Below are 26,927 nucleotides of genomic sequence, written 5' to 3' on the forward strand. Positions count from 1 at the left end.
AGGCGGCCCAGTGTTTCCTTGGTTCGAATCCTGGGCGCGGACATGGCACTGCTCATCAGACCACGCTGAGGCAGCGTCTCACATGCCACAACTAGAAGGACCCACAACGAAGAATATACAACTATGTACCGGAGGGCTTTGGGGAGAAAAAGGAAAAAATAAAATCTTTAAAAAAAAAAACATGTAAATTTAGAAAGACTTTAACTGTCATCACACAGGAAACGCACCTCCAATTTATTGTTGGCATTTAAACGTGGTGCTAATTCATATGTAGTTTGTTTCATTCATTATACAACTGAATTAAAAACTAAACAAAAACACCCTCCCTTAAAAATAATATCTACCTTAAAACTTGTTTTGGGGCTGGCCCCGTGGCCGAGTAGTTAAGTTCACGTGCTCTGCTTCGGCAGCCCAGGGTTTCTCACCAGTTTGGATCCTGGGCGTGGACGTGACACCGCTCATCAGGCCATACTGAGACAGCGTCCCACATGCCACAACTAGAAGGACCCACAACTAAAATATACAACTATGTACGGGGGAGATATTTGGGGAGAAAAAGCAAAAAAAAAAAAAAAAAAAAAAGACTGGCAACAGTTGTTAGCTCAGGTACCAATCCTAAAAAAAGAAAAAAAAAATCTTCTGTTTTGTTGCCTTCCCAAAACATGGCAACTATTTAAAGGTCTTACTTTTTACTCATTGTATTGAAATGTCCTTTTTTCACAATTTAGTCTTGCCCCTCCTTTTAAAGAATTTGCCCCATCCTGCCCTGTTCCCTAACACGGTCAAGGATAAACAAAACGTGCTGGTATGTCACAGAGCTATAGGTCGCCAATCCCTGTGGAAAAGTTTTCCTTTCAGTCCTGGATTGATGTGGAAATAATGCGTAAGGAGATGCAAGGAGGTTGGGAATACACAAACGCCAGGTAGGTACCTGGACAGCTCAACTGGAGCCAGAAGTCAGGAGCAGAAATTCCATGAGCAGGCTATCATCACGTCTGCTTATGAACACAAAGGGAGGAGCTGATGCTTTCTTGGTCACAGTACAACAAGGGGATAACTTCCAACAGCGTCAGTTAAATGACAGGGGTTATGCAAAACCACAGAGGCTTCCAAGCAGGAAAAGGCTGTTGAGATCAATTAAGAACTCGTCTTTTGTGTCTATCAAAGTAACACAAGGATGCTTGTCTGAGCTCATTACTCTCCAACTCTTCAACCAGAAAACAAAATGAAGCAGGCACAACACAATGCACTACCAGATGTCTAGCTTATGTAGGGCATCCAGGTGGTCACCCCCATTACAAAAGGATCTGAGTGTTATTTTCATGCACTACAGCGTTTAACACACCTCTTTTTTATTGACAGTAGAAACAATATGAAAATGTGGGAAAACGTTAGCATCAAACACGTGAAGTAACTTCGAAGTAGTATATCATTAGCCAACACTGTAGAAGTTATTTTGGTATTTTATTGAAATTCCCAACAGACTAGCAAAGTACCTCCAAAATTAAGATTACCAAAATAAACTAGAGAAGTATTTCCAAAATAAAGATGATGAAAAATTAGTTAGCCAGAGTATATTAGTAGTCTATTGCTGCTGTCACACATTACTACAAACTTAGCAACTTAAACACCACAAATTTACTATCTTACAGTTCTGTGAGTGAGAGGTCTGACTTGGGTCTCACAGGGCTAAAATCACCGTGCGCACTTTTCTAGAGGCTCCACGGGAGAATGTGGTCCCTGGCCTTTGCTAGCTTCCAGAGGCTGCCCACATTCATGGTTGGAGCTCCTTCCTCCATTTTCAAAGCCAAAAATGCTGCATCTCTCTCTGACTGTTCTTCTGTATTTGACATTTCTCTCTGACTCCAACGCTCTTCCAATTCCTTCTTGCCCTTTCAAGGACCCTTGTGATTATATGGGGCCCACCTGGAGAACCCAGACTACTTTCCCTATTTCAAGGTCACAGGATGAGTACCTTAATTCCACCCGCAACCTTTTCCGCATGTGCCATTTAACCCAACATATTCACAGGCTCTGGGGATTAGGATGCAGACGTCTTTGGGGGGTGGCAGGAGTATCATTCCGCCTACCACACATTAAACATACATGCAAATACACCAAGTTTAATATTTTCCTGACCGTTCAATGTCATTCAATTGCCTTAATCTACAGAATTTATCTTTTTTATCTATATAAAACATATTAAACTGGCCAGATGCAACAGTAACAAAAAAATGTAAAGAGATATAAAACAATTTGTACGTGGGCCGGCCTCGTGGCCGAGTGGTTAAGTTCGTGCGCTCTGCTGTGGCGGCCCAGTGTTTCACCGGTTCGAATCCTGGGCACAGACATGGCACCGTTCATCAGGCCACACTGAGGCGGTGTCCCATGTGCCACAACTAGAAGGACCCACAACTAAGAATATACAACTATGTACCGGGGGGCTTTGGGGAGAAGAAGGAAAAAATAAAATCTTTAAAACAATTTGTACAACATTACAAAGTAGTGGTTATTTGTGTGTATGTGTTTATATATAAAACTGTACATGTACACATATGTGTGTATATATCTACATATGCATATAGATATATATACACACACACTAACATCATTTTATCGTTACTCAAGTGGTTCTGGAAAATCAGTATACCATAGAGATTTCTCACAAAATAAAGCCATGTTTATGAAGATCCAACATCAGCCAAAGACCATATTCTTAATGAAGAATGAAAATGTTAGAGACAAAGAAATTCTTTCTTTCCAGGGTAGTCTTTTCTCCCAACTTGCTTGCTTCTCATTTTTTTCCTGTTCTTGTCCAAATTAATCTTCTTCATGCTCTTGAAGGCCCACCGTGTATGAAGTGACCAGAGCCCTCGTGAAAGGTCAGACTACCAACCCACAGACACACGAGTGCAGCTGCTTCCGAGGAAACGACTGGGAAACACAGGAAAGCCATCCGTGCATCGTCGGAGCACAGCTGTCCAGCATGCCCTTCATTCCGGAGGAGAAGGTCCTAATTCCTTCAATGGTGGCAACACTTGCTTGTCTGCAAGAAACATGACTTGCAAGCGTGACCACTGTCACTGGGAGAGCGGCGCCAGACTTAAAAGACGGGAATGTGGTAGTGGCGGTCATTCTCGGTCAGCAGGGAGATCTCCGGCCACTCTCTGAGCGACTCCTCCGGGTAGCAAACTTCAAAGTCTCTGGAGTTAAACTTGAACAGTCTGAACACTTTTATCTTTACTTCGAGGGAGTATCCAAGTATAAACATATCAATCTGGGGAAGAGATGAAAGAGAGGTCACAAATACACATTTCCAAATTCCTGCCCTCCCACCAGTGGAGGGAGAGTCTTCTGCCGCAGCCTGTGAAATAAGGCGCTTGTTTACAGACCCACACATGAACCACTGAGCGGGCACAGAGTTGGGAACAAATGTCCGTTACGTGGAAGGCAGGGGACGAGCGGGGGAACATCTCTGTAGACTAGCGTGAAGAAATCACAGAGAAACTGATAAAAAGTGAACACAACTAGAAGGACATGCAACTAAGATGTACAACGGGGTAGGGGGGGGGGGGCGGTTTGGGGAGATAAAGCAGACAAAAAAAGTGAAGGAATGCTCACAGTAAAAATTACAGCCTTCCAACTGGTTTTATATAATTTTAAATCAATTTTTATAAAAATGTCAGATAATTTTGTGTACCTCCTAAGAAAGCAAAACCAAACCAAATCCCTTTTCTATGGTGATATAAAAGCACTGTCTGGATCTTTAAAATTTCAGTAATTTCTATTTATCTGAAGTAACCGAATGGTTTCCCAAACATTATCTCACGTTCCAGCTGTACTTTCTCCTGGTTAACCTCTGCTGCGGGAGAATCTGTTCCCATCTGAGAAGCAGTCTGAAAGGTCAGAGATGTGCCCAGCTCTAGTGCTCCCTGGCCAGAGGGCTGGACAGACACACAACAACCAGCAGGGAGCAGGGAGATTTCCTGCTCTTCTGTGCCTCACTTGACGGAGAGTAACACCAACCCACCACCTCTTTGCAGCCGGTTTTATCAGGGCTGAAACTCAACACCAAACGCCTAAGTGTTCAAGTCTTGCCAGTATCGTCCTTCATCAAACACAAGACTCTTCTGCTCCATTTACCTGCTCTAGGCCACATGTGTCGCCTACAGAATTCAGGTGATTCATCATGAAGCTCAAAGGGTCAGACGATGTTTCCCGGGAAAACAGCAGTCGAAAAAGACTGGGAATGACCTTTTTTGTCTTCATTTGTTCATAAACTTCGGTGACCTGATACAGCATGATGAACTTTAAAGCTTCATAGAGTTTATATTCCAGGATAGCATTAGAAAAAAGGATGTTGCACATACTTCCTCTCTTATGATAATCTTTTATTCCACTAAATTCAGTCCACTAAAGAAAAAACAGATGTAAAAGTCAAATTTAGAAGGGCAGAGGTGACTGTGTGCGCCACTGCATACTTTTTAAAGTACTTAAAAAACAAACCAAGGATCAATATAGGGGCGTGGGACTTTAACTCTTCATTTTATATCTTTTGACACTGATGTTTTTTAACCATAAATACAGTCATGCATCGCTTAAGGATGGCGATATGTCCTGAGAAATGTGTTGTTAGGCGATTTCATCACTGTGTGAACATCACAGAGCGCACTTACACAAACCTAGATGGTACGGCCTACTGCACCCCTGGGCTGTACGGTACTAACCTTATGGGACCACCGTCCTATCTGCGGTCTGTCGTTGACTGAAATGTCGCTATGTGGTGCATGACTGTACATATTACTTTCCCAATAACAAACTAGTTTAAATATTTTTTCAAAAATGCACCACCTACTAGTTAAAATACTAAGCAAGTCAGTTTCCAAAAACTGCTTAATATAGTTGGGTTACAGAAAGGATATTCCGACGCAAACAGAACTAACTGGAATTCTTTAAGATTCTCCACGCACCAGGCACAGTTTAAAGCCCCCTACACATATTAACTCACAACAACTGTACAGGGCAGATACAATGCATATTTCGGTTTTACAGATCAGAAAACTATGGTACAGGAATGTTATGATATTTCCCAAAGAAGATTCATTTCAACAATTCAAAATCTGTGACTCTATTAAAAGGCAGGAAAAACTCTTAGTCAATTTATAACAATCTATAACTTGTCCCCAGGTTATTAATAGAGCGTGTCCCAGAAGGACATTTCTGAGCGTGTTGTCTGGACCTTGCACCACATTTTTCTAGGGAAACAAAGGCATATGACTGTTAGGGCTTCCTGGCCAGCCCCCAGAGGCCTCCTTAAACCCTAATGGGCCTAATTACAACGTAGAACAATGCTGCTCTCGTTCATTACTTGGAAGGAGAAAGAACAAGGAAGGGAAACCATCAGTTACTGGAAGTGCTTCTGCCTGCACTTCCTGCTTAGGTGACAAAGTGACGCCTGACATCAGAGCATGTGGCTGCATCTGGGATGCGTGCTTTCATTCCTACTTTTTTCTCTCCCAAACACTCACCTGCGTTTTCAATAATTCCACACATTTACGTAATTTTCCAAACACATTCGAACCCGTATACTTCTCAGGACCAAAACTGTATTGCTGGATCCAATTACAACCTTGTGAAAAGAGCAGTTTTTCAGGAAGCTTGAAAAGGAAGTAGATGCCAGCAACGATTAGTATCTCAACACTTATTAACCACCATTTGGAATATGTCAGAGCACATATCTTATCTCATTTGGGAATCTTCATTTTAAAGGACTATAAAAACAACTGAGTAAAAACATATCGTCATTCTTTTTAGATTTGTGGATTAAGTGATTTGGATGACATTCTTAATTCATTATTTCACAACTGATGAAAACCTAAATGAAGATTAGATCTCTAGGAACAATCTTTTTGGATAAAACACTTCCCATACTTCCTAGGTACATCCCCTTAGAAATTATTTTTAACCAAACAACGTTAGAGTGACATAGTACATCAGGGAACACATGGCTTTAGAATGACGCACTGTGAGATCCTAACCCAGCTGTCACTCACCAGCCGAGAGATTACTCAGCCAGCACGGGTTATTTAACTTCTTAGCCTCACTCTCCACTGTAAGTCAAGGACGATACTATCCACTTTACAGGACTCTTGTTGGGATTAAATAAGATTATGGAATATGGAAGAACCTGACCCATCAGAGGTATCCAATACATTTTCCCATCCGGCTGAGCCTATGGAACTCAGGATCTCGGTTGTATTCTCTGTCCTCAGCAACCAGCAGCAAAGCTAGCACACTGCATACACCTGACAAGTATTTGCTAGATGAAATCAAACTAACAAAGCCAACTCTAAACATAAAATGTTAAGGAAACAGAACATGTGTAGCTATGTATGTGCATATACTTTATATTTCTTTGCTCCTCCGTTCTGAAATGTACATCCTAGATTAGGCATACTGCAGTCAAAATAAAAATTGAGGTTATTCATCAAGAATGTATTGCCCCACACTGCGAAGAAAATGAAAAAACAAAGAACTCTCAAAACTCCATCAACAACAAAAAAACAAACCCAATAAAAAGGGGCAAACGATTTGAACAGACACTTCTCCAACAAGATAATAGGGATGGCAAATAAGCACATGAAAAGATGCTCAATGGCATCACTCATTAGGGGAATGCAAACTAAAGCACAATGATACCAATGCACACTTACTAGAATGGCTTAAAAAAACCCCAAATCTGACAATACTGGTGACAATGTGGAGCAACTGGAACTCCTAGACATTACTGGTAGGAATGCAAAATGACAGAGCCACTTTGCAAAATAGTTTGGCAGGTTCCTAGTTAAACATACAACTACCATATGACCCAGCAATGTCACTCCTCGATATATACCCAAAAGGAATAAAAACTTATATTCATACAAAGTCCTTTATGGCAATATTCATAACAGCTTTATTCACGGTTGTCAAAAACTTGAAACAATCCAGACGTCCTTCCATCGGTAAGTGGATAAACAAACTGTGTTACTTTCATGTCAAGGAATACCACTCAACAATAAAAAGGAATGAACTACAATTCACAGAGCCACATGGATGAATTGCAAACGCATTATGCTAAGTGAAAGAAGTCACATTCAAAAGGCTACACACTGGATAACTCCATTTATAGGACATTCTGGAAAAGGTAAAACTCTAGGGACAGAAAACACATGAGTGGTGGCCCAGGGCTGGGGGTGAGAGAAGGATTGACTATAAAGGGATAGGAAGGAAGCTTCGGGGCAGTGGTTACACCCTGCATGCGTTTGTCAGAACTCCAATAACTGAAAAGTGAATTTTAGTACATCACCTCACTTCTAAAGGACAGACGCCTTTCTCAAGAAAAGATGATAGAAACAAACAAAACTGAGGATGACTCTCTTTCTGGGATGGCTTATCTGCAAACTGACATGAGAGACAGAGGACTGGGCAAAGGCCCCTCCAGGCCCCTCCAAGGTCAGAGCCGCCCACAGAAGACCCGCAGCCTGTGTTGCAGGTGTCATCAACGTGACGTTTCCCGTCTCTCCAGGGGGAGCACTGACCTTAACGATGTCTTTTTCTTTCATCCAGGATGGAAAAGAGAGGCCCTGGCTGAATATCTGAAACAACACGGACCTCAGTGCATCATAGTTATCTCTCTTGACTTGTCGGACACATTTAATATGCCGCCGCCAAAACAGCTCCTCGTAGGCCTGTGAGCACAATGGGAGAACGCTGTTTTTTAATTCCCTTGGACACGAGAATAAGCAAAGTGAATCCACTGCATTTTCAGTGAGGTGTTCCTCCCAAATAAAGCGGACGACAGAAACAAAAACAATTATCAATTACGAATGTGACCACATGGAATTTTAAAGTAACCTTGTGTGTGTAGAGTCCACGTTGTGCTATTTCAGTTGATAAATTCCTGGAAGCCCAGGGCCAGGAAACGTCATCTGGGGGAGATGATGGATACAACTTGACCCCAGTCAAAGATATTATACACTTTTAAGACCGTGCTCAGGAGCACTTTAAATGTACGGGGTTTTTTTGCTTTTGCTAGTGACAAGGTTGGGCAGCATTGCTGGGAATATTGATCAAGATTGATCTAAAAATCCTCAAAATATTTTATGTCAAGGCGCCTGACCTCTTCAAGGACAGAAGCCCACAGGGCCTGCACAGATGTTTAAGAGGCCTGGCCAGGCGAGAGTCGACCAGTACAACGCTCAAGCTCCCGGAAATTACAGGCCTAATTTACCCACGTCCTTGAGGGCACGAGCTCTAGGGGAAAGGCCAGAAGCCAACATCCAGCAGCTGTTTGGCTTTTTAATTAGAGCCACAATTATTTCTTGCACCATGTTTGGTATTAGTTGACCTTTGGATTTAGTAAAGCGAGACAGAATTTTGTTCCCTGATTTTTACCCTCAAATTCTCCATCTTCCATGAAGTTTATAAAAAGACACACCTTCCTCATCAGCTTGGCCCGGGGTGTCTCTCCTTTCCATTCTCGGGCACAATAACTGAGTAAATCAACTTCCGCCTCCACGCTGAGGTTCCCTGGACCGTCAGAAATAAAAGGTAGTTAATTTTCCCTTTCCTCTCCCTTCTTGAACCCTCTCTGCACCTTAAAAATAAGGAAACATATGCATGAAAATACTTACTTTTGAATTTTCTCTGCAGATATCCAATCCACCTAAAAGATAAAGGGAACAATAATATCAAAATCCTCCTTTGAATAGCAAGGGTATTTTTGAAATTTAAAGATGATACAACCACCTACCATTTCAGCCGGCGCCCTAAATATAAATGCAGCCTTTTGAAGTAGCAAAGGGCAGCCACCAGAAATGAAACTGCCAACATCACCGACCCCTTTGCTATTTTCCACGCAGTATCTAAGGCTTGGCTGGTGACTAGTGTCCAGGCGTGAACTTGGTCATTTCCTACAAAAATTTAATAATAAAAAAAAAAGCACATCACATTTTCAGAAGTCTGCTTTAAGGGAAAAAAAGATACAGTGGATAATTATACTTGCCAAGTGTTGATCATTGATTTACATAAACATTTTTTAAAGTATTCAAAAATTCAATCTAAAAATTAAACTTCTAGCTCTCCTATAATCAGTGTCATATTTAAGAATATCTTTGTTCCACAAAATTCAAGAGAAATAGTGAATGTAAAGACTATAGGTTCCATAGGGCCGGCCCTGTGGCGCAGCAGTTAAGTGCATACGTTCCGCCTCGGGCACCTGGGGTTCCCCAGTTCGGATCCCGGGTGCAGACGTGGCACCGGTTGGCAGGCCATGCTGTGGTAGGCATCCCACAGGTGAAGCAGAGGAAGATGGGCACGGGTGCTGGCTCATGGCCAGTCTTCCTCGGCAAGGAGAGGAGGATTGGCAGCAGATGTCAGCTCTGGGCTAATCTTGCTCAAAAAAAAAAAAGAGTATAGGTTTCAGAATCCCTCTGACCTGAATTCAAGACCTGCTTCTCCTACTTTCCTAGCTGTTTGACTGTGGGAACCTAACTTCTCTTACCCTGAATGGTCTTGACTATAAAATGGGGGTAAAAATACTGACCTCTCTGGGGAAAGATGGAACGAAATTATTTAAGAACCAGCAGAGTGCACAACACACTGTGTTGAATATCTGTTGAATCCAAGATTGTGTACAGGGGTTCTGCTCCCACTGAGAGCACCACCCGGGAGACAGTCACACCAGGGGGCCTCTAGCGATGCAGCCACCACCCACCTCCACCCACTTTGATGTTCTTAAATCACCACGGGCCACAACATGTGGCATCACCTTAACACACAGAATGAGCAACTCAAACACAGAACAGAAAGCACACAGACATCATTTCCAGAACGCAGACCACTTGGATGTCATGAGATGGAGACAGATGTGCCACTTATGGTTGACTGTGATTCCTGATTTGACAAGAGAAAAATAACGGGCCCAGCTGGAGCGCTCACACTGTGTACATGCAATATTTCCCTATGTGCAGCAGACTCCTAATTATATTATGTTTGAGCATGTAAAATGCTGAAGTACAAATGAGGAAGAGCACTCCTGAGTCTCGGCCAAACCTCCTGGGGTTCATTGTGAAATAGTTCCCTCCCCAGCACATGGTTTAGTAAAATTCCAATGATTAACTTTGGAAAAGCCTCATCAATTTGGAATCTACAATTTTAGCATTTTTGATCATATGGATATTTGATGTACATTTACACTCTCAATAAAGAGTTTACCGGCAAAGAAAGAAAGTTACCAGTAAATAAAAATACATAGATTTACAACTACTTAAAAAGACATTTTCAAAAACAGATGCTTATCTGTTTAGAACTGGTTAGCTCTTCCTTATATATTTACTCCTGCCTAGACATTTAGTAAAACTTTCTATGAATTGTTTAAAAATGTAAAGCTATACTGCCTTCACATCTGTAATTTAGACTTTTATTAAGTCAGATGGATTTCCTAACTTTGAAAATTCTCACATACACAAATATTTTTACTAAATTCTTAAATTCAGAAAGAACTAGAATTTTGTCTGTGACACATAATTTCCTTTACTGTCATCATAAAAATTTTATAGAAAAATGGAATATTACATATGATTTTAGTTTTTTCTCTTTATATCAATTGCATATCAAATTATAAGTTGGATATCTTTTCACATCACTGTGTATATATCCACATTATTCTTTTTAAAGAATGCACAGGGGCCAGCCCGGAGGCGCAGAGGTTAAGTGTGCACGTTCCACTTTGGCGGCCTGGGGTTCACCAGTTCAGATCCTGAGTGTGGATATGTCACCGCTTGTCAAGCCATGCTGTGGTAGGCGTCCCACATATAAAGTAGAGGAAGATGGGCATGGATGTTAGCTCAGGGTCAGTCTTCCTCAGTGAAAAGAGAAGGACTGGCAGCAGTTAGCTCACGGCTAATCTTCCTCAAAAAAAAAAAAAAGCACAATATTTCAGTATAAAGATAAACCATCATATACGTATGTAATCATTGCTTTATTGATAAACATTTGGATTGTTTCCCAGTTTTTCAGTCTTACAAACACTACTGAGACATTCTGCTTACGGACTCATGGTAGCTTTTAGGATAATTTCAAGAGGAAACTCAGGGTCAAAGGGTGTGCACGTTTTTAGTTTTGACAGATGTTGCCCAAGAGCCTTCGGAAACAACGCTGTCAATTAACACTCCCACTACAGGGACGAGGGCCCCGACTTCCCCAAGCCCCAGCACTGGCTGTGATTTCTCACTGTAGTCTGCATTTCTGTAGTGACATGTTCACACTGCTTCCTCTGTGAAGAGCCTTTTAGAGCCTCTGCCTACTTCGCACTGGGTGGTGCTCATTTCTGTGCCAACCTAGAGAGCTTGCAGTCACTGAGGTGGGGTCTGGCTGCTGCCCCTCCACGAGGCATGTGCTCTCATTTGTCACACACCCCAACCAACACGCTGCATTCTTTTAAGTTACTGCCCGGCCCCTCGGGGCATTTGGTTTGAGACCTCTGAATCAGGGCCTTCTCCTGAGCATGAGGCCTCTCCTGCAGCTGCCCAGGGCCTCCAAGGGGACCCACTGCAGATTATGGCTTCCCCCATGACACCCCCCATCCCCCCACACAGACACATTTCCCTAGCCCACTCCCTTATCCTGGAAATTAAACCCTGCCTACAACCCAAGAAAGAAACAATGATATGATCAACTTATCAGGAAAAAACATGTGAGAGCTCAATACCCCTCCCATGCAAACCCAGAACACAAGCCTAACGTCCTGGCCTCTATCCACCTAATGCGCCCAGTTTTTGGTCAAGTAACTCAAGCCAAGAAGGGCCAGGGAGCATAATCCCCAGGGGGCGACCTGGAGGCGGCTGCGCCCTTTACTCCCTGTGGCCCTGGCCGCACAGCCACCAGGACCTTGTAGATCTGACACAGGATCCCCTGCCTATGAGGTAAACCAACTGCAGCCCATGGACATGCTGAGGTCTTCACAGATAGATCCGGAGTGGGGCTTGTAACCCAAAGGAGAGGAAGTACAATGTTTTAGTAGAAAAAAGTATGGCTTCACTGTTAATTAAAATACATACAATCTGAGCTTTTGCTACCCCCCCAGACCCTGTGCTAAGTGTTTGACAGGAAATATCTCATTTGCTCCTGCCAGCGCTGCCCTGGTGTAAGGAGGTCCCAGAGCCCACAGTGTGGGGCCCATCCCAGCCCTGCCCATACACTGGGTGGGCAACTTCCCCTCCCTGAGCTTCTGTTTCTTACCCCAGGAATGGAAACAGCAAGGAATACTTGCCTGGTATACTGGGAGTGCTCAATGCATGCTCGCTCCTACGGCAGGTACCACATAATGGCAGGAGTGGAGCAGCATCCACCTCTCAGAGCTGTTGTGACGGTGAAGGAAATGATGGGGGAGCGCTGAGCACACCATCTGACAACGGTAAGTACCCAATAAATGGGTATTATCATTTTTATTGCTGTCACTCTAATCGTTCTTATTTTGCAGATGAGAAAACTGAGAGGGAAAGATCAAATAAGCAAGTGATAAAGTTACAACTCAAACACAGGGACAAGGTGAAGGTGTGAAGCCAGCAGCTGTGTGCCTTCTCACTGGGCCATCCGGCCTCTGAATGGTGGAGTCACGTAAATCTTCAAATCAGCTTTGTTACAGCAAGAGGAATTAAGACTCTCTAAGAAGAGAATTTAAAAAATTTCTCCCGTATGTGTCAATAACTGGATTGCAACTCAAAAACAACAGACGTAGAAGAGAACGCCATAAATGAGGCACCTAGAAAAACACTACCATGATCACAACTTGGATGATCTTGTGAGTCAGATCTCATTTCCCCAAATACAGCTGAGAGGGGACAAAACTTCCCACATCAGAGTCATCACAGGGGTCCCAGCCCGCCAAGGAGAACTCAGCAGCAGGCCGTCCGACTTTCCCTCCCCGCCGGGAGAAGCGATCGGCCGACAGCCCGCTTTGGGTGACGCTGACTGGACTAACCGGAAGGGAGAGAAGCTTCCACCACAAGAGAGTCAGTCATTCTACATAATAAAACGAAGATCGAGAAGGAAGGGGAAGAAACAAGGCAGGGGGACAATGAAGATTCTTCAGGAAGTGAGGCTTGCAAGAAGAAGCAGAAAACAGAAGCATTGCCAGGAATTATAGATTTGATCCTCTTTAAATGGTTCGGCAAGAGACAAAAAATGAACTTTCTTTTTAATACTTTTGGACTGGACCACTTGGATGGTGACTGAAATGAGTCTATATACAAAGCATCACGCATTTCTATTACACGGGAAAGTGGCCTAACTAGGTCTCAGACATCCCCCAATCAGCGGCATTGAAATGCACTGAGAGACCCCAACTCACACAATCAGAAGTGATCCTTGAGTAGTTAAGATACCCTTGAGAGATCACACCAGGACATCCAGAAATCAACAGTGTGTCTCTCTGAAACTAAACTCTGATCTGTGATCACTCAACCTATATACGGCAGATGAGACCACTTGACTTGAACTGAAAAGAAAAAAAAAATGCCACTGGTTTTTTGTGGTAAAATTCTACTTAGAATTTTTTTTCCGTTCTCTAAAATATACCAAAGCTGAAATAATTCAAACATTCAAACAGGAAACCAAAAAGAAAAAAAACAAACCTGAAAACAAAACTAAGACACTGAAGAGCCGGAAACCGAGCAATAATGCAGACAGCAGTTCCACCCCAAGCCTTAGCCTCGCTCTCATGGAAACTCCTCAATATCTGGTTTGCCTCCGAAACTTCCAGGGTGTTCCGGATCCAGACAGCCAATCCTTTACTCCCCTACTTCCCCACAGTCCAGCCGCGGAGTCTTTGTCTACCTCCTCTCCCAATCTTGTCCATGGTACAGCAGCTCTGCACGGCCCCCTCTCTCTGCACACATCTACACTCTCAACTGCATCGAGCCCCTGGACTTCTCCTGAAGCAGCGGTGTCAGATCAAGGGCTCCCGAGTGGGGAGGGGGGAAATTAGGCCTGAGCTAAAAGACAGAAAAAGCTATTTAATTCAGATGTTTGAGATAGCAGAGGGAGTGAAAACATATACATACAGTAAAATCACCTTGTTAAAAATTTAAAGTAAAAAATACTAAATTTAATACATACACAGTTACTTCTATCTGCTTCAATGCCCTATTATGGTGCATTAGCAGGAAGTGGAAGAAAGAGTGGCCTGGAGAGACTGATGGATTAGGAAGCAAACGGGGTGGGAGAGGCAGCCAGCACTCTCCCTGTGGCCCGAGGAGTGGAGGACGGGGTGGGGGTGACAGAGCGGAGGACACAGACATTTCAGAAGTGCTGGTAACCTTGCCACACTCTTCTGAGCTGTGCTGTGGAACACTGCTCCCTTTGAAAAAGTGACTGTGGCTTTCGCGTAATTCTAATCAAGGGCGGGAAGTGCTGCAGGAGGAGCACACTGAAGTCAAATGACGGAGAGGCGGGAAGGGCTGGCAGACCTTCCTTCCGCCTGCCCCTCACCTCCCTCCTGCCCTGGGCTGGGTGCTGGCTGCAGGCAGTGAAGGAAAACGAAAAGACACACGTCCTGTCCTCAGGGAGCTCATGGTCTGGCAGTGGAAGCCCTCCTGTCAGGAAAGGCTACTGGTGAGCTTGCCCAGGCCCACAGTGCCATGACCCTCACTCCCCAGGGTCAGTGCATCCTGGTGTCAGGGTCTGGCCAGGACGCAAAGTAACACAAGGCCTCATGAGCTGGGTGCCCAGGTGGCAGACTGTCCTCCATTCCCCAGCAGGTCACCCCCGCAGAGGTCAGTTCTGAGAAACTCAGAGGCTCGAGAATAAAGCAAAACATCGTACATTAGCCCAAACAAACCAGGCAACACGCAAACAGAATGATAAACAGAGAGCACAAACCCTGTGAGGGCATCAAGCTTTCTAAAGAATTTAGAGGACAGGCAGACTTACTAGAAAGCTTTAAAAAGTCAGCACAGCAGAGTGAAAGACCGGGTTTAAATGGTCTCGGTTCTCGCAAAACCATAGCTTAGCTGGTAGTTTTTATATGAGTTTTAGGGGAAATATTCACAAAAATGTCCTGGTAATAAATCTTTGAAATGGTGAGGTCAAAGGATGACTGTGCTTTAGTGTCTCAGGTATTAATTCTGCTAAGAAACGACAGTCTTCCACTCACAGGTGGAAGTTAACATGTGGACACAGAGAACTGATTGGTAGTTACCACGGGAAAGGGGGTGGGGGGAGGGCACAAAGGGTGAAGTGGTGTACCTACAACATGACTAACAATAATGTACAACTGAAATTTCACAAGGTTGTAAACTATCATAATCTTAATAAAAAGAAAAAAGAAAAAAGAAATGACAGTCTTCCACTTGGTAAAGTACTATAACCAAGAAGTTCAAGATCAGTATCACTGAGGAAGGAACCAAGTGAAAGGTTTTTATCTTGAAAGTCATGACCAGTGAGACATCCAGCTGTAGCCCTGGCATGCAAGCTACTTCAGCTATGAGCACAGTCCCCACAGGACCGGGCATGTTTTACCCAAGGCTGCTGTTAAACTAAGAGTGTCAGTAAACTCAACAAGATTGAGTCAAACACTGAGAGGATTGTGTGCATGTGTTTTTAATAATATCACAGCTCAGAGCTTTTTTCATTTACTGCACACATCTTTAGGAGTGTTAAATGCAACCCATCACTTGAAAAGGTAAGTTTAATTTTCTAGTCACGTGGAGGGGTTCAAAAACCCACGCAACTATAAAGACACAAAAGCTGTAGGTGGGGTAGGCTTCTAGCCAAGGGCAAGTTGTAATTCCTTCGCTGGGAAATCAGAGAACTCCAGGATCACTTTATGCAACCATGCCGGCTCCCTGGCCTGCAAGAGAGAACTGGTTTGGTAGAAGCAGTCCTGGACTCCGCCGTCACTCTGCCATTTTCTAACTGTAGGACCTCGGACAAATCACTTAGCCTCAAGGATCCCCAAAAGTCTCCCCAGTGGTGGAGAACAACAGTGATAACAGAGGGTTGGGTTGGAACAAAATTACAGTCATGCATCGCATAACGACATTTCGGTCAACGACGGACTGCACATCTGACAGCAGGCCCATGAGATGAGTACCATGTAGCCTGGGTGTGTAGTAGGCTATACCATGTAGGTGTATCTAAGTACACTCTATGACGTTCCACAACAACGAAGTGGGGCAAGGCTTCCCCTAGGATGTGAGGCAGAGCTGAGACCCCGAGGATGGAGAAGAGTTCACAAGGGGAGGCCGGCAAGGCTCAGATCAGCAGGGTCTTCAGAGCCTGCCAGAGATACTAATGTTTACCTGGAGAGCAAGGAAAGTCCCCAAAGGGTTTTAAGCAAGAGCCTGGTGTGATCAGATCTGTAACCACAACTTGAATCCTTACTGCTGAGGTCATGAGAAATATGTCTGATTCCTCTTCCATACCGCAACCTTTTAAGTCCATCACACAGTCACACGATGCTTTGGGCTGAAGGGGCTGGAATTCTTGCTCTCCAAGGCCTGATTCACAGCAGCCCCTCAGCAGAACGAGTCCCTCCCCTTGGTGCTCCCTCTGCACTCCGTCCACACTGCAGGTCGGTTAGGTGTATTCAGGACTGTGTCCCCTACTGGCCTGAAAGCACCTCTAAGGAGAAAGCTGAACCTTAGTTCACTTCGGACCTGGTCATCTGATGAGCTGTCACATATACGCTTTATCTTTGAGGTGAAGAAACTGAAGCCCTGAGAAAGCAAGAAACATCTGAACTTGAACCCACATGTTCTGACTCAAAACCATTGCCCTTTGAACTAACTATGCAACTGCCTTCATGAGTAATTCTCTTCCAAGAATTCAAAACAATTAACAAGCACAAACCTAGAAGGCAGCTATCATTTCCACTGTGCCTTTTTCTCTTCTAGATTATACATTCCCCGTTCTCTCAATCTGTTCTCCCATGATATGGTTTGGGGGGAGACTCTTCATCATCCCAGTCCCTCTTTTCTGAACCCATTCCACACTTAAAGGGAGACCCCAGGTCAGAGCACACTGTTCTGAATGTGACCCAATGAAGAGAATTCAATAACGTGGTCACTTCTTCATTCTCCATCAGGGGTCAGCGAGTGTTCTGCATAAGGTCAGAGGGTAAGTATTGTAGGCTTTGCCAGCCAGCTGATCTTTCCCAACTCATCAGCACTGACCTGAAGGAGTGAAAGGAGCCATTAGAGAATACACAGCAGGGCTGTGTTCCAAGGAAACTTTATTTCTGGACACTGAAATCTGAATTTCACGTAAGTCACACATATCAGGAAACAGGATTCTTCTTTAGATGTTTTTTCCAACCACGAAAAAATGTAAAAACTATTCTTAGCTCGTAAGTCATATAAAGACTGAAGAGACTGATTTGCCAAACCTTGTTCTAGATGATACATTCAGATCAATGCAGCCTGTGACCGCATCAGTATTGCAGAGCTGAGAAATAAAAGCACCAGCAACTCACAGTCAGCCTGCCGGCAACTTAAAGCCCTTTACACCTGTCACTGGGGGGTGTCTCCCCATCTTCTGAAGAGGGAGAGAGGGGCAGGGACTTTCATCCCACTGTCCTCAAAGTTCCAGGTGGAAGGGCTTTCCTGGAGATCTGGTGCTGGTCTCCATCCCACCACTGCCTCCTTTACTCCCTCCTGAGGGAGAGAGACCTATCTATCAGCAGGGTTAGGAGAATCTACTCAACTCAGGCCCCTCCCCTCCTATCCAGATGTGCCTGTCTGCGGGGAGGTGCCCTTGGGCCTGCTGTCTCCCTGGGAGAGAGGCCTGACCTTTTAGGGGTGAGCTCAGCTCAGGCCCTGCTAGCGAGCCCATCTGGCCACACAACTAAGACAGAGGGATGTTATCATGAGCTGACACTTAAAAAACCTCTCACTCCCATGCCTACCTTTCAGTTAGCTCGGAACCTGGGAAGGGAAGCAAGGGGTTACCCAGGTCATGTGTGCGAGTTTGTGCTTTTTAGACCCAGGTGCTACACGTATCCCAGTTAAATTTCACGTGACTGGCTTTGGCTCACTGCTTCAACCCACCATGGCTTTTGTGGCACACGCTCTTCCTTGCAACCCTTAGACCTTTAAAGACTCAGCTTGTCTTCCACATCCCAATACAAATCACTTATGAACAGGTAACCAAGAGAGAACAAAAGGTACTCTCTGAGACAGGCCACCCTTCACCTTCAGTCTACCATGATTTTTCCATTAATCAGAATCATTTGCGCTCTGCTGCTAATGGTTCCTAACCCTTCTAATTGGCTTCCCTCCCCAATGCCATTTCCTATTCTGTAGCCAGAGGTGTGTTTTTGGCTTTGTTTTGGTTTTTTTACATTCAATGGATGTGTCATCTCCTATTTAAAAATCTTTCTGTCTTTTCTTGTAGGAAATACCCAAATCCTGGTGGCCAGTGAAGTGAGCGGATGTGGGAGAGGGCATGGTGCATCACAGGTGTGCCATGCTGGCCAGAAGCCTCGGGGAGCAGGTTCTTCTGGAACCAGGAACCAGTCTCACCAAGTAACCCCAACCGCCTCCTGGAACCACCGATGTGTGGAGAAGGGCCCACCACTGATGGCAGCACACAGCAGAAGCTCCCTGTCCTCCTCCCCCGTCTTTACCTCTCCTTCCCCTCACAGACCCATCGACCTTTACGTGGTCCTTTAGATCTGCTCTCCCAAAAAGAAACCAGCGGCTTCAAAACAAACTCATGAACCATTATAGAGCACCGCACTCAAAGTCTACGACCAGCAACATCAATACCACCTGGGCACCTAGAAATACAGACCCTCGGGCCCCGCGGAAGCAGACTCTGTGCTCTACTAGAGCCCCAGCAATTCACAGACATGCACAGTCAAGTCTGAGAGGCGCTGTTACAGAGCACGTGATCACCCTTGCCCTGGCTCCACCTGTGGATTTCTGATTTGGGGGGCTGGGGCCCAGGCACCCGTCTTTTTTTAAGTTCCCAATGCACTGCCGGCATTGAGAAACAGTGCTCTGGAGTAAGGGCTTCCTCCACTCTTGGCTCTTTCTGTTATCTCAAATATATTATCACATGCCAATTAATTTCCAAAATCACTGTCAGGGGAAATCGTGCCAGATGACGAAGTCTCCCTGGTCATGTGACCCAACTACAAGCAGGTGTTGCTGTGTTTTGTGCCTCTCTCCCTTTGGCCAACGTGAAGGGCTACTTTTACCTGTCAATCATCTTTCTATGGCTTGGAGCTATGTCAATCTCAAAAGGAACTCTGCTAAAATTAATAATAAAGGAAGCCAACTATTAATGCGGCCTCCAGGGAGGGTGACCAACTCATCCTGGCTTGCCTAGGGCTCTCCCAGTTTTAGCACTGAAAGTTCCACATCCCAGGACATCCCTCTGTCCCAGGCAAACAGGGATGAGCAGGATGAGTGGGATGAGGGCCCCGTGCTGTGACCCTGATTCCCTCCATCCTCTCACCTCTTCCTCTTGCTCCAAGACGACTGGCCCTCTGCAGTTCCTCCATCAATGCTCCCTCCCACCTCCTGGACTGCCTTTGCCCATGCTTTTACCTCTGTCTGGAACACCCTTCACTCTACTCATTCTCCACCTCCCGGCACAGACATCATTTCTTCAGGCAAAGCTTCTCGGACCCATTCCCAGCCCCGAGGCTTGATCAAATCCCCATCATACTGTCCCATTGCACATGGTGTCCTTTTCCTTCACAGCACTTATCACTGTTTATACAGCTGTGTTTGTGTCTGATCAGTGTCCATCTCCCTATGTAGGTGAACGTCTTGAGGACTGGGATTGCATCTCTCTGCTTTCTTGGTGCCCAGGCACATCACAGACAGTTAATGAATATTTGTTGAGGGGCCTGCCCGGTGGCGCAGCGGTTAAGTGTGCAGGTTCCACTTCTCGGTGGCCTGGGGTTCACCAGTTCGGATCCTGGGTGCGGACATGGCACCACTTGGCAAACCATGCTGTGGTAGGCGTCCCATGTATAAAGGAGAGGAAGATGGGCACGGATGTTAGCTCAAGACCAGTCTTCCTCAGCAAAAAGAGGAGGATTGGCAGTGGTTAGCTCAGGGCTAATCTTCCTCAAAAATCAATCAATCAATCAATAATTTGTTGAATAAATAAAATGAATCCATGTAATCAGGAGCCAGTCTATATGTCTCCATGACAGAGACTGCTAGCTTCTCCCAGTATCTGTTCTCTCTCTTCCACAGAAATAGAATCCTGACTTTTACTCAGAATACAGGCTATGTTCCATCCTCCCTAGGTGCTGGGTATAGCTGTGTGAGTGAATTCTGGCTAAGAAGCGTTATGTGCAATTTTCAGAAGACTTTGTTGAGAGGGGTGTATTCCCTGCCCTTCCTCCTCCCTATTTGCTGGAATGTAAGTGTGATGACTGACGTTCAGCAGTCATCTTGGACCAGGAAGTAGCTGTGGGCATGGAAGCCATGCACAGTGGAAACAAGTAGAAGCAACCTGGGTCCCTGACACCATGGAGCCCATTCCAGCCTCAGGGAGCCACCTCTAAGCTCCAGCATGAGAGAAATAAACTCGATTCACTTATTTGGGGTTGTTCTCTTCCCGGACCACACCTGAATCCTAACTAAGAGCCTCTATCTCAGTGGTCCCTTCCAACTTTTAACACATATGTCAGAAATAGTGAACCACTAGTGTGTTTTCCTCTTCCCTTAATTATATGCACGTAAATGTAAAGCAGGAAGTGAGAAAGTGAAGTGGTCACCCAGTGGGATGGTTCCAGGTAGTGGAATGAGCGGGTCCCAGACAGTCAAGAACTCAGGGTCTGATCTTAGAGAACTGAGTGACTCTGGACCTCAGCTTCCTCCCCTATGAACAAACAGAAGGAGGCCAGGCCATGAACCGCCATTTACCTTCATCCTCCAAAGGCCTCTCTATGTTAACGCATTTTAGAGTCACATTGGACGAGTAGCCATGTTGGGGCACAAGACACAGGATTTTAAGTAGTAGTGAAATAACTAAAGTTCAACTAAACTCAAAACATCACTCAAAACTTGCACTGCAGGGAAAATGCCCTGACATACAGGAGATATATGAGACCTGACAAACGCCAGCAGACACTCAACCCTTAGAAGTCCTACAGATCAATTACACCAGTTGACTGAAAGCATAGTTTTGATAAAGAACCTTTTCCACAAGGGTTTCCATGCAGGTGACCAGTTTCTAAAAGACGGCAAGAAAAAAAAAAAAAGGAAGGTTGAGGAGACTGAGAGGGAGGAAGGGGAAGAACGGTGCTTTCACCTGTTACAGGCTCCAAACTTTGAATGACTCAGTGAATGAGGTATATATGGGAGCAGACACTGGAGCACCAGAGCATCGAGAACAAGACGGCACAAGGCAGGGCAGCAAGCACTGGCTGTCCAAGTCCTCTACCGTGACAATCACTAAGTACCCCAAACTGAGGTTAACAAATATTCAAAAACAGAATAGAGGCATATACCATGGATAAAACTGATCTAATCAACTCTCTCAGTTCAAGGGATTTTTCTTTCTACTTCAGATTCCGGAGCAAGGGATCCATATGCCCGAGTCTGGCACTGCTTCAGGCATAAAACTGAGGGACCCAACACTTACATCAATAATTCCATTGCTACATTTGCGTTCCAAGGTGAGCGGCCAACCTAATCCTTAGCTACAGACTATACTCCAAGTTCATTTTTTAAATGCCAAGGGAAATGACAAATAGTTGATCCCATCTGCTGACATCATGGCCATCCAGCCGGTCATATCTAGATGGTGACCGATTATATTCAGCCCACGCCAGCCCTGGCTTGCCACCTCTCCCACTTCCCCTTTCCTATCAGCCGTTCTGCTTCCTCCTCCTCGGCATTTCAACCTGTTCCAGAGGTCGATTTGGAAGACACAGAGCACTGAGTTTTCCTGTGACTTCAGAGATCTCACAGAAAAGTTGAAGCCTTCTTGTCTCAGGTCAACAAATACGCGCACGATGTGCCAGGCGTTATCTTAAGACCTAGGGGAAAGGTCTCTCTTTACCAGGCAAGGAGGAAGGTAGTTCACTTCTCTTAAACTTGGGAGACTAAGCGCTCCGGGGAACACTTGCCCTGGTTGAGAGGAAAGACAGAAATCGTTCAAAGCGCACTCCCCGATGAGCTCCCACCACCAGCTCCCCTGCCCACCTCTGGTCCTGAGCCCTGGGAACTGGTTTGTACCCACTGAGGCTCTCCCAACCCTGGAGAGAGCAGGGAGCTCACGTCCACTTCGTGATGGGCACAAGATGGGGCAGTAAGCTTCTCCTTTTTTTGTCAGTCAACCCTTGACATTGAATGAGATTCCTCTTCTCTCTGAATTCGGAGAGGACTCTCCTGAGAAACTGACTTCCAATTACACTATGACTCCATCTGCTAGAAGACTAACCCTAATATTCATTAAAAAGTAGTATCAGGGCAAGCAGAGAAACAGCTAATAAAGTATTTCAAATTACTATATATCTACCATCCAACAAATCCACATAGACTCAAAGTTATAGTCGCATGGTTAAATCAACAAGAAAAGACTTACTGTGAAATTCTTAATTCAGAGATTTATCAAGCATAGCATTTCACATGCTACAGTTTCTGGGATTTCCGTTGATTACCTGGGAATCCCAGCAAGAGTACTAAAAGACAACGGTCCTTAGTCTCCTGGTCTCCTTGAAATGAACATAAACATTTTATCATCGTCTCATTTTAAACATGATGCCACCTGTCTATTCTGGCTCTAATTAAATGAGAAAGTAGAAAAATGGAGTATGACTAGAACAAAAGATACTGGAAAAATGAGTACATAAAAACTTTTCTCTGTTGATTCATTGTAAAGTGACATTTAAATGTTCTTCCATTAAATTAGTTACAGATCAAAAAAGGTGCATACACCTCAATTTTGAGAACAGACTGTCCGAAGTAAATGAACATTTACCAGAGGATTCAAGTGGACAGGAGAGAAAGGTCAAATACACTAGTCCGATTACTCCTCTAAAAGTTACAAAGAGACTTTAACAGCCACATATAAGGAACCAGGTATGCAGGACGTTTTAGCTCAATGTGATGACTTTTCAGTCTCTCTTCTCCTGACCCTAGACCTGTGAATTACCTCGAGCAACAACAAAGGTATAAAAATGATAACTCAACTTTAATTTAGAACAACTGAAATGTGAGAAGGTAAACTTAGAAACCAGAATGCTCTCAGGTACAAGCCAGAACTGCTCCAGGAGGCGGAAGCAGGCGATGGTTAAGAATCTGTTATGGGTGGAGACACACTGCCGGGGTTTGAATCGTGGCCATCACTTACTAGCTGGAAACTCTGAGCAAATTCTGTAACCGTTCCAAGCGCACAAAGTGGTGGTTGTAAAGACTACATAAGACTATCTTATGGGCAGTGTCTCCGTGCCCAGCACCAGGAAGAGAACTCGAATGCCCACTGTTACTGTGGGGGGGACAACACCGGGTGCTACAGGCACTAAGGACAGCACCTGCTCATCCCAGGGAGCCAGGTAAAAGGTCATTTTCAAATTAATAATTGTGGCAATCAAGAGTTTCTACTTAGCTAAAACACATGGTACCAAAATTTACATTTTCCTTGGTATTTAATTCATCTCACAGAAATGTAACAGTAAAGGATAAAGTGGGGCAAACAAGCTGGCAAAAAATATCAATGATGGGCCATCTGGTTCGAAGCATTCTCTTGTGTGCATGTGTTTTTAATTGCAGTGTTTGTTGTTTTTTCCCCTAAGCCCTCAAACTATTTTTTAAAGAAGAATATTTCTCTTTAAGGTTGCAGCCAGCACACAGAGAAGCGCAGCTACTCGCTCCTCTCTCCCTGGGCACACACTGTCCACCACTGGCAACCCCTCTGCTCGCTGTTCAGCTCCTTGAGAGCAAAGGCCTTGAAGGCACTGGTTCTAGAATAAGCTCACACTCCTCAGCACCTCTTTGCAGTCCGTGTTGAGGAGGGAATGTGCGCGCCGCCCCCATGATCCTCATCGCTCACTTGCCGCTGACCAGCTGCCAGGTCACTAGCTGTTCTGAGGAGCCCTCTCCCTTTAAACACAGATGTGCTCACCAGGTAAACTCACCTGCCTGCTTAGCGTGGTACCTGTGATCACCCAAGAGGATAGACCAAAGACTGCGTGTGGGGGTCAGAAGCATCTGCTTCATATGTAAAGTTAGTCGTCCTAGAATGGCTTTGGAATAATGGAATCCATGATATTGAGAAACACATACCTTTTAATTAGCAGAACCGTCTACGTGGGAAGTGGGGGATCCTGTACAAGTTTGTATGTGACTCAGTTTCACAAAATAGGGATAAAAATAACAACTACCTCAGAGTATAAGGTAATGATGATAATAATAATAGCAGCTAACCTTTGAGGGCTTACTATAGGCCATACATGGCTCTAGCCCTTTATATATAATAAATAAAGACACAAGCAGCACTCAAAAATACTAGCCATTATCATTATTTCTAAACTTTTTGTTTAGCCTTAGATTCTTTTCCCCAAGCAAAATCTTACCCAGAACAGCATACAAAACAGGAAAAAAAAAAAAAAAAAGCAGAGCTGCTCCATGTATAGCTGGACTTAGGGGATCTGGCTGATGGGTCCCCCATTCCACACTGGGCATTCCTGTCCCCCCAGGCCAGCCCCCAGAGACTTGTGGTTCCTGAGAACACCATTGAAAACTCGCAGTCTTCTCTCTCCCCTCCTTCGTTTAGCAGAAATCCACTAAACAAATGGAGATGGACGGTGGTGAGCCCCACGGCAGAGCCCGAACCAGTCAGTCAATGACTCTGAGGCTGGCCAGAGGCAAGAGGAGCCAGGAGTGTGGGATACACATCCTCTCCTCAAATGCCAGACTGCCAAAGGTGTGCTGAGAATTCCGAGCTCATCCCACACTGGGTGCAGGTGTCCCCTGCTTCCTCCCCCGTCCTCTCCAGGCTTCAGGTCATTGCACCAACGACCTTCAGTGCCTCTTCCTTGTCCAATACTCTGATTCTGACAGTGTCTTTCCCATAATAATATGCACAGATGTTTAGTTCATGATTCTCAATATCCAAACACTTAAACATAGTAAAAATGGCTCCCAACACCTCTTCCCCATCCCGTTCAGTGGATTTTCTTCTGCTGTTATCCGTTTGTTTTTTTTATGGTCAAGTGTTACCTGTTATCACTTGCTGTTATCTCAAAAGTGAATCTTGGTCTCTCTCTTACCAAAAGAGTTAGGGGTGGGTAGAAAACCTATCCCCATCCTAGTTTTGGCAACTGATTTAAATTTTTTTTTTTTTCCAGACACGACCAGTAAAGAAGGGAAACTATGCTCCTAAGTCCTCAGAGGTTATGTTTTGGAGAAAAATGTTTTCCATAACCTGATCTTTGAATCACATTCTTCCACTGCCGCACACCAACTGCAGTCCCCACAGGCTGGGGAGGAGGAAAGAATTCTCTCTGGGCTCACAGTGCTGGCACACCTTAAACTTGGTGCAGTGGAAGGAAAAATTCCTGGCGATTATGTTAAGTCCAGAGTAGGCACCTTCCCGCCTCCCAAACCAGCTTTTTCCAGCTGTGCCCCTATCTCCGTCTCCAACTTTGCTTTCTCTGCCAAAATAAGGCAGGGAGAAGGGAAGCCAATCACATAATAAAAAGTTCAAAAGAATACACCCATAGGAAATATTTGGCTAATTCAATAATAATCCAAGATGCAGAAAGATTGAAAAATGAGTTCACTCTTCAAACTTCTGAGAATGGAAGGTAGTCAATCACAGAATTGGGGCCTTACGGATCAACTAGCCCAACGCCCTTATTTTATAGATGAGGACGTGGAAGCACAGAGTGGTTGTCGCTTCTAGGCACACAGTCCTGGGCAGAATGACGTCTACAACTCATGTCCTGACTCCTGGAACAGTTTCCACTACACCCAACAGTGAAACAACCAACAGCTTGCTGTGGGAATGAAAAGCTCCTGCTAGCACCACAAACAGCTATAAGCGGTCCCAGCACCTGCCAACTTCCCATAAACGCTGCAGTACCTGGAGCCGAAACTCTGTAAAGAGGCATGCTCCCCAAATTCACCGGCGGGCTCACACGTCTGGGGTGGCCACCAACAAATACAGAAACAGGAATGTGCTCCAAACTGAGAAGCAGCCATGCTCATCCTTCTTGGAGCTGGGAACCGAGGGCACAGCAGAAGGTCTAGGAAGGAAAATACCCTTCCCGTCCACGCTGAGGAGGAGACGCCGAGACACAGGTGCCCCCTCCCACCCGACTTCAGCGACGGGCCTTGCGCGCGCCACCTGTGCCATACTGTGCTGCTGCTCTTGTCCCTGGTGATACTTTTGGTTAAAAAGCTAGTATTCTCTGTTGTTCAGCGAGTCTCGATTGCCGCGAAGGTGTGGGCCACATCCTCTGCCAGCAAAGCGCGAAACCCGTCAACTTCCCTCCGACAACAATCGAGTTCTCAGAGGGGACGCCGAGAAGGGGACACTGCCGGCCCTCGGCGCAGGGCCCGACCCCACCCGCTGCCAGGCCCCCCGGCCCACCCCAGCCCGCTGGACGGCCTTTCTCTTTCCAGGAACCTGCCTCCCTGGGGGCCTTGGGGGTTCGCGCGCAGCCTCGACCCGAACGGCTCTGCCCGCGAGGGCGTGGTTCCATGGTGAGAGGCGCCCCTGGCCTCGACGGCTGCGCCAACCCTGCAGGGGGCGTGGGGGGTGCAGCCCGTCGCCTCCTCGCCCTGCTCAGGGGCGCCCCGCCTTCCGGGACGCGGACCTCGCACCCCAAAGCCCGGGCCGCGCCGCCGGCCGGCGGAAGGAGCGCGTCCAGGCTGCCCGCGGCCCCGCCTGCCCATCCGCGCGCCCCCGCC

The 26,927-nt window shown here is 45.4% G+C and overlaps 1 protein-coding gene across 3 annotated transcripts; it reads right to left on the reverse strand.

Moving 5' to 3' along the window:
* Positions 1–2,750: 2,750 nt before the first annotated feature.
* OTULINL (OTU deubiquitinase with linear linkage specificity like) lies at positions 2,751–26,301 on the reverse strand. Of its 3 annotated transcripts, none has more exons than XM_046671951.1 (8): positions 26,098–26,301; positions 8,795–8,954; positions 8,676–8,707; positions 8,480–8,571; positions 7,581–7,730; positions 5,529–5,657; positions 4,144–4,413; positions 2,751–3,277 (listed from the first exon to the last, which is right to left on the reverse strand). In XM_046671951.1, the coding sequence occupies exons 1-8, from the start codon at positions 26,123–26,125 to the stop codon at positions 3,104–3,106; spliced, it is 1,035 nt and encodes a 344-aa protein (XP_046527907.1). In that variant the 5' UTR covers positions 26,126–26,301; the 3' UTR covers positions 2,751–3,103. The 3 variants fall into 3 exon arrangements, with proteins under 3 accessions (XP_046527907.1, XP_046527906.1, XP_046527908.1); XM_046671950.1 differs by lacking the exon at positions 26,098–26,301 and adding an exon at positions 13,677–14,924; XM_046671952.1 differs by lacking the exon at positions 26,098–26,301 and adding an exon at positions 12,314–13,614.
* Between the last annotated feature and the right edge of the window lie 626 nt (positions 26,302–26,927).

Source organism: Equus quagga, chromosome 9, assembly GCF_021613505.1.
Source record: "Equus quagga isolate Etosha38 chromosome 9, UCLA_HA_Equagga_1.0, whole genome shotgun sequence".
Classification (NCBI taxonomy): Eukaryota; Metazoa; Chordata; class Mammalia; order Perissodactyla; family Equidae; genus Equus; species Equus quagga.

Bases quoted from the DNA above. Each gene is read 5' to 3' on its own strand.
- OTULINL (XM_046671950.1), bottom strand. From the start codon at position 13,764: ATGAGAGCGAGGCTAAGGCTTGGGGTGGAACTGCTGTCTGCATTATTG. The intron at 8,708-8,794 runs GTAGGTGGTTGT...TTTATCTTTTAG, and splicing joins TTAGGGCGCCGGCTGAAATG to GTGGATTGGATATCTGCAGA. The intron at 4,414-5,528 runs GTGAGTGTTTGG...TTTTTTCTTTAG, and splicing joins TGGAATTATTGAAAACGCAG to TGGACTGAATTTAGTGGAAT.